This window comes from Hipposideros armiger, unplaced genomic scaffold (genome assembly GCF_001890085.2).
Source record: "Hipposideros armiger isolate ML-2016 unplaced genomic scaffold, ASM189008v1 scaffold_1193, whole genome shotgun sequence".
Taxonomy (NCBI): Eukaryota; Metazoa; Chordata; class Mammalia; order Chiroptera; family Hipposideridae; genus Hipposideros; species Hipposideros armiger.
The window spans coordinates 123,765-131,489 of record NW_017732543.1 but is presented as its reverse complement, the minus strand read 5'-3'; the positions used below and the strand labels follow the sequence as shown (position 1 = coordinate 131,489).

General features: G+C 36.9%; 1 protein-coding gene across 2 annotated transcripts; it reads right to left on the bottom strand.

Moving 5' to 3' along the window:
* Positions 1–362: 362 nt before the first annotated feature.
* On the bottom strand, positions 363–7,205 carry LUM (lumican). Of its 2 annotated transcripts, none has more exons than XM_019632908.1 (3): positions 6,926–7,205; positions 3,623–4,509; positions 363–1,150 (listed from the first exon to the last, which is right to left on the bottom strand). In XM_019632908.1, exons 2-3 carry the CDS (start codon positions 4,485–4,487, stop codon positions 996–998), a joined length of 1,020 nt encoding a protein of 339 aa, XP_019488453.1. In that variant the 5' UTR covers positions 4,488–4,509; positions 6,926–7,205; the 3' UTR covers positions 363–995. The 2 variants fall into 2 exon arrangements, with proteins under 2 accessions (XP_019488453.1, XP_019488452.1); XM_019632907.1 differs by having other exon boundaries at positions 364–1,150; positions 6,921–7,203.
* Positions 7,206–7,725: the final 520 nt, after the last annotated feature.

Here is a 7,725-nt window from a genome sequence, read left to right as displayed (position 1 = left end):
TAGTAAATACATAAACCAACAATGTAGGTATTTGTTATCATTGTCAAGTATTAAGTGCTATACATAATTGTGTGTGCTATACTTCTATACTCATATGCCTGGCAGTGTGGTAGGTTTATTTACAACAGCATCATCATAGATAAGTGAGTAATGCTTTGTGCTATGATGTTATAATAGCTATGATGTCAGTATGTGATAGGAATTTTTCAGCTCCATTGTAACCCTACGGGACCACCCTCGTATATGCAGTTCACCATTGACTGAAGTGTCATGTGGCATGTAGCTGTATTTTATATATGAGAAATACGAATTTCACAAGAAGTCAAACACAGTGATGCCATTTGCTATGTTTTATTTTGCTATTAGCTTGTCAAACATAACATGCAAATAATAATAAAAATACACACGAATTAAAGTGAAAAATAATTCTAGAAAAGAAAAGGTTTTTAGGTAACTATATAAATTCTTAAGACTATAAATTCTGCTTTAAATGTATGTGGCTTCATAAATTTTGCTTAGTATTTTGCAAAACCACTGGTATCAAAATGTACCACCTATTTTTCAGCTAAACAAATATAAACATAGTAAGATAATTTGGTTCAAGAAAGTAAACATCCATATGTATGTAGCCCATGCTTTTGGATACATTAAGATTTAAGAATTATAAAACTCGGCTGACTTCCATGTAACCAATAAAAGGCTTTGCACATCAATGGGCAGGAGAGATGTACAAAACACTGAATTTACAAATAAGGCATTAATTTTGTTGTCTATGTGTGTGTATGTTTCTGTGCTCGTGATGAAATAGGCCTGCCTTTCATCTTTTCTATAAAAAAAGTAGTAAAATGTTTACAAAACATTTTATCTCAGAATTTAAAACTCATGGAATAAAGAGCAACAAAAAATGAACATTATGAAAACTGACACACACAGAAAAACATAACCATAAAATGTTGCTCCAGGATACGCCTCAATGTAATTGAAATGAGCAGATATTAATTAACAGTGATTTCATTTGCTACACGTAGACACTCATACATATCAGGTGGCAGACTGGTCTGGGTGATGTTATTACCATCCAAACGCAAGTGCTTGATCTTGGAGTAGGATAATGGTCCCAGGATCTTACAGAAGCTCTTTACTTCAAACTCTAGAAATTAAAGAATGGAAAACTATAATTGCTTTTATTACATGGGCTAGAAACAATCATTGAAAAATCCCTCCAGTCCATAATAATACCTAATATGACTTCTTTCCATTAAAAAAAAAAGTCATTTATTTGATGCATACCTATGAATTTGGAACTACAAAAGAAATATTGCAGGCTATCAAATGACACAGCAATATTTAATAAAAATAATTACAGTGGTTCAGGATATTCAATGGATGTTTTCAAAGAACAATAATTATTTATTTTAAGTTCTTGATTTAGAAAGACTTGATTTTAGAAATACATTCGATAAGTGTATCAGTGTATCATATTATCTAAGAACTTTTTTGAAATGTTTAGTCTAGCCTGGAACAACGGAATAAACAAGGGCTTAGGCCGATATTATTTTTTTACCTCTGCCACTTACTTACCAGATGGATGACTTTGGAACATTTGTGTCTGATCTTGTCAGATATAGCATATCTTTCACAATGTGTTGCATGAAGATTAAATTAATTAAGATATGTAAAGTAAAGCACTTCACAGGGCGCTAGCACCTAACATACACTAAATAATTATTGGTGTCCTTTTAATTTTGTTCTCTTTCCCAAACTACTTTACATAGGTAGATCTGTGACAAGGCTACTGTTTCACATTGCAAGTTTGAAATATAAGAAATAGTTTTTAGCTATAGATTTCTTAATGGTAGAGGAACAATAAGGGGCTCTTTTATCTAAGAATGTGGACAATTGGTATGCATAATTCTTATGTGGCAAAATAAACTAAATTGAAGACATACATGCAAAGTCAAATGACAAGAATACCTATCTGAAATGTAGATACCTGACTGTCAAGGATAAGAAAGGAAGAAAGGAAACTACTCATTTCCAAATGACCATTTATATGTGCTGGGCTTGGTGGGTTTACTCTCAACGTGGCACTGAGTGGCTGTTGGCACTTCTCCCATGACAGCCTTCCCCATCACCCATTTCGGCTCCTCCTTCTTCCACTGGTTTTTATACCTCCCAATTCTCCTCTATCTCTCCCCTTTCTTATCTCACAGAAGACAATAGCCCTGTTCCTGCTGCTAATCTCCACCCACCACATCAAACAGGATTTTTTTCAGCCCTCAAACATCTTAAATCCCATCAGAATTTTGGCCAGTCTGACTAGCCTTCCTCCTAATCACAAATGTTTATAATGTGGGAACATATATTGCCAGATAGTGAGTTTTCTGTTGGAAACAACTATGAGGTTCAGCTCTGATAGCCTGACTGTGAATTGTATGACAAGTCAGTTTTCCAGACACAAGAAAGAGCATGTGGCATTTCAGAGTTGACAATCACGGTTCCCTTCATGAGAACGCCCTAACCTTACTAAGAGTTACAAGAAACTTGCAGACTGCAAAGAATCATATTACTAAGGCACACTGTAATTATTCAGATAGGAATGTCAATATTCTTATCCAGTATGACAACAGAACTGACTTTCATGGCATAAAGATGCTAAGTTGCAATAGGCTATTTTGCAGATATAATAGTTCTATGTGTGAATCAGTGTTTCCCAACTGACTTTTTATTTAAAAAGTTATCCAAGAATCATAGGTTTCTCTTCTGCCAAGATCTGTTAAAGAGTAAGGTCGGGAATGGTAAACGTCAATTTCCCACCTGAGTCTGTACTGCTTAAACTGAAAAATGCCCCAGAAGACAAGGAGAGTGCATAAACAGTCTACATAGATCAGGTCAAGCTCCCGCCCAGAAGATAAATGAAAAATAAACTCTAGCAGCAAAAGAAAGGAAGGAGAAACTGGAAAAATCAAATGGGGTGAAGGGTTATGCATAAGAAAAGGGGCTCTGTAATACTATTTTAAAAGCGATCCAAATCCTTATTGTATTCCTTCCTTAATCTTCCTCACAGTCTTCATAAGAACACTGTGCAGCCACACACCCCATAATGGGGATAACAGACTGTGGCCATGATAGCAGAGTAATATGTTGAGTCCCAAGTAAAGATGTCAGAGAAGAGCATGAGAACATACAGGCTGCTCTGGGGTTAGGCGGGAGGGAGGCTTGGCAGCCTCTGAAGCTGTGCTTCTTCTGGACTTGTTTGTTTCTCCCTCAGCTAGATATTGCCAAGAAATAAATGTAGGACACAAATGTAAGTCATGAAGTACGCTAATACTAATAGATACGTATCAGCTGATAACACAGGAGGATTAATTAGTCCAGGATATTAAATTTGAAGAAATCAGTGTGTAAATGCTATGATCTTAATAGTTTCTTATCTGTTCACTCCAAAGAAAGGCCAGATATTGGAAAAATAGCTGAGCTAGAATTCTTCTATATTTCAGTTAGAGGGATATTTTGTTGGCCTTTTAATTCATGTTTTAATGGAACCAGATGCAATATTTGTGTTGTACAGTTTAACACACGTGGATGCATCAATTAAATACAGGCACACCTTTCTACTTACTTTCAAGTTCATTGACTTCCAGATAATAGTTTTCAAGGTTTTCATTGACAGTCGGTATGCGTTTCAGCTTGTTATAGGAGAGATCCAGCTCAAGCAGGGATGATAGGTTAAAAGAGTTTCCAGGTATTCCACTATCAGCCAGTTCATTATGCGATAAACGCAGATACTGCAGTCCCTTAAAACGCTTGAAATACTCATCAGGGATGTTGCTGATCTTATTGTTGTCTAAGTAGAGAGTTAGAAGAGATACTGGGAGACCAGAAGGCAGCTTGGTCATCTGATTGAAGCTCAGGTCAAGGTACTCGAGCGACTTCAGACCTTTAAAAGCACCTGAGATGCCATCATCTTTCAGTTGATTGTGTTGAAGATGGATGAAGGTCAGGTTTACCAGTCCTTCGAAGGAGCCGAGCCTCTTGATCTTGTTATTAGTAAGCTGCAGGTCCTCCAGAGATTTGGGAAGTGGGCCCACGGATTCGGTCAAGTTGTTGTAATTTATATGCAGCTTCTTCAGGTGTTTAAGTTTAGAGAAGATTTTTCCTTTTATCTTGGAATTTTCTAGAAGGTTATGATCCAGAATGAGCCATTGCAGATCAGTAACATTTTCAAAGGCCTTTTCATCAATATGGTCAATCTGGTTATTCCTAAGGTAAAGGTACTTGATTCCAGAGGGCACCATTGGCACACTTTTCAATTTCAGCTCATCGCAGTACATGGCCGTTGGAAAGCTTTCCGGGCAGTTACATTCTGGTGCGCAATTTGGTGATGATCGCCCATAAATCGATAGGGGAAGATCGTAATCATAGTAGTACTGGCTGCTGGCACCACTGATCAGTGCCAAGAGGAGAGTAAACGCACCCAGATTCATTTTTTGGCCAGTGCTTTGAATCCTAAATAAAGGAGACGTAGTATTATAAAATAGTATACTTTCAAGGAAAGGATATTTGATTGACAATGTTACATTCATTACAAAATGTGTATTTTCTTTTATAGTACTTTTTTCGTGCTTCTAATGATGTAGTTTTAATTTCTATTTAAGTATGAGGCTAAGGGTATATATGTTTACAACTCCTGTGGTGGTAAACAGGTTCTGAGTTAGATTGCGTACACATGCGCCCCCTTCTGGGTGAGCCAGGCCTAACTGTTCGGGTCAGCCTCTCCCAAGTCCTTCCTTCTTTAAATGCCTTCCTGCAAGCAAGAGGTTGATGGAAGGTGCCTATTGACCACCACGTTAGAACACTGCTTAAGAACACTCTTCAAAACCATAAAAATAGAAAATGAGAAGACAATTGTAAATTGTCCTCTCTACCCTACCATTCTACATCATTAAAATGTCTCATTAAGAAGCCCCTTACTGGGAACATGGGCAGCCTGTGGTTTCTGCCTGGAGGAAAGCTGTTCTTATGAGTGTGTGTGTGGGCGGGGGTGAGGGCCTGGGAGTACATTCCTTTCAAAATGTCTAGTTATTGTTGGTGATTCCGAAGAAGAGGAACAGAATTCTTGGTGGGGGGGGGGGGGTGGGTGTGCATACTCAACTTTTGTGTAACATTTCATACTTTTAGGCACATAACAAAACTGTGTTCTGAGATTGATAATTAGAATGTAAGTTTCAGTAAAACTAATGTTTATTCATCAGGAAAATGTCACAAATTCTAAGAAGTTTTAAACCCATAAAGAGATTCAACTAATAAAGATACTCTTTTCCAAGTTTTGAATTTAAAGGTTTCCTTTCTGTCAATAACTCACAAGTTTTCTAACTTGTTCATGCCAAAATTGAAGAAGCCATGGTTCACTTATCTAGATTTTAGTATTCTTACAGGATACAAGTGGGAGACAGCTGGGCATTGAGGGAAGTCTGTATTTAACACTGGCATTAGGAGCCATGGAGGAAAAGATAAAATTGAGAATATAAATTAAAAACAATTTGTAACACTGATCTTCTCATAGGAACATTTTCTTAGGAGAGGCTCCATTAAGTACACTGTAATTGCTTGGGGAAATACAGGGTCAGATATTAAGGTAAAATAAATAGGACATAGGGTTGGACTTTTTAGAGTGAAGGGTTATGGCTGAGGAGAAGTTGGTAACCCTGAGAGGGAAATCCTTAATGTGAAGCAGGGTCCGTATTTCAATAGATACCATAAGGCAATATATCTTCCTCTGAGAAGTATGGTACCATCTTTTGGATCTGGGTAGTTTGGGATAAGTAGGATTTTTAGTATTAGGAAGTTTAAACATCTCTGCTTTAACTTGGAATTATAAGGTTCTTCATTTTAGCAGATAAAACACTAAAAAAGCAGTGTTAGAAACACTCTTAATAGCTAACACAATGTAACATGTAACCAGATTCTTAGTAAATTTTTCCCTAAGACAATGATGAAATCATTTAATGTAGTTGACAGGACTTGGCCATGAAAACAATTACACAGCACAGATTCTTTATAAGTTACAGATATATTAATGTTGTAAAGATTTGTCTTGCTTCATTAATAAGCTTCCATCTCTTTTTAATTCAGTTTACACTAAAATAGACCTTGGTAACTTAATGTGAGTACTGAAGAGTAATGAAAAAACCACTTCCATATTTTTTGGCAGAATAAAAACCAGGGTTCTGAATTCAAAGGGAGTTTGTAGCCATATAATGACTCCACTATGAAGCATAAGTGCACTTTATTTACTTTCCCCCCAGTTTTTCAAATACCTGTGGTTATGGAGGAAATGCGTTTTCACAGAGTAAATCATGTTTCCCAGAATCTCATCAAAACATGTTCATTAAGGCATACATCCAAAAAACAAATCTTTAACATTAAAAAAATAGAAATAAGAGGGTCGAAGTCCTTTAGGTCACATTTTATAACAATGTAAAATGTTTATGGTAAATGGTAACAAACTATAACAATGTATGGATGAAAAAATACTTTAAATGCTGATTGAAAGTCTTTTTTTTGCTGCAAAATTAAGTTCTGACAATACTAATCTGTATAACTAATTAGCATGAAATAACAAATATTTTAATTGCCATACATTTTCACTGTCTGGTTTAAATATTTTCTTATTCCAACCCTGAAATGTTTTATAACTTCCTTTGCCAAGAACACAGCATATACCGTATAAAGTTTATCTCAAATCCATAAATCATGGAAAACATGTTCAGCAAAGTGTAAAAGTTAAGCTCAAAACTATGGATATGCTGCTGAATAGCAATTGGCAACGTTGCTCTGGAATTTGTTCTGTTCCTGTTACAATAAATACTGTCCCAAACAGTCGGCATCCCCAGTGCTATAGTTAAAACAGCGCTTACCTTACCGTCTTGACTCTGCTTTCGTTAATTCTTAAAGCAGATGCACTATGGACAAGAATCCACCAATATATGCTGTAAACGCTGTCAGGACGGGACTGGCTGCCAGATTCTTAGTGATACAAGAGCTGAAGGGGGGGAAACCCAGCCCAGTCACGCCAGTCTCTGAATGGAGTTATGTCATTGTGGGGAGCTGATGGTGTGGCTTTGAATGCTGGGCTCTCTAACGAAGTGCAGGTGGACGTGCTGAGCCAGGACAGCCCAGTACGTTCCCTGTGGAATGAATGGGAGAGAGAGATGTGCTTAACTCGCCCGAATGCCATAGCTGTTAACCAGGGTCCTGCTGCAAGTGAGTCTTCTACAGTGAGAGCATGTCTCTTGCAAAGCTCTTTTCCTCTGCAGCTGTGGCAACAGTTCAGTGTGATGCTGTCAGCCAACTATCATATTCATCAAATGGCCTCATAAATCATAAACTATACATAATTTCAGGAAAATGCAAATGAGCAAAATCTGAGGAATTGAATCCTTTTGCCCAGTACTCTTAAAATCTGTATTGATTTCCTTGGACTAACTCAATTTTTGGCCAGGAGGGTGACTTGCATTCGTTTCTAGAATGTTATAAAAATGATAAATATCTCTGATGCAAATGATAAATATCAACATTTTCAGTTTACTTCTTATGTGAAGGGGACATGTTTTATGCTATTCAGGTCTGGAACCAATTAGCAATGTCCTGCCTGTTTCTCATTTTGTGGATTTAATTTGGGAATCCATCCAAAACCTTACTTAGGGATAGTACGTGTATGCT

Coding starts and splice junctions, on each gene's coding strand:
- LUM (XM_019632908.1), bottom strand. CDS start 4,487: ATGAATCTGGGTGCGTTTACTCTCCTCTTGGCACTGATCAGTGGTGCC. Junction 1,151..3,622: donor GGAAGTCAATGAACTTGAAA/GTAAGTAGAAAG, acceptor TTTAATTTCTAG/AGTTTGAAGTAAAGAGCTTC.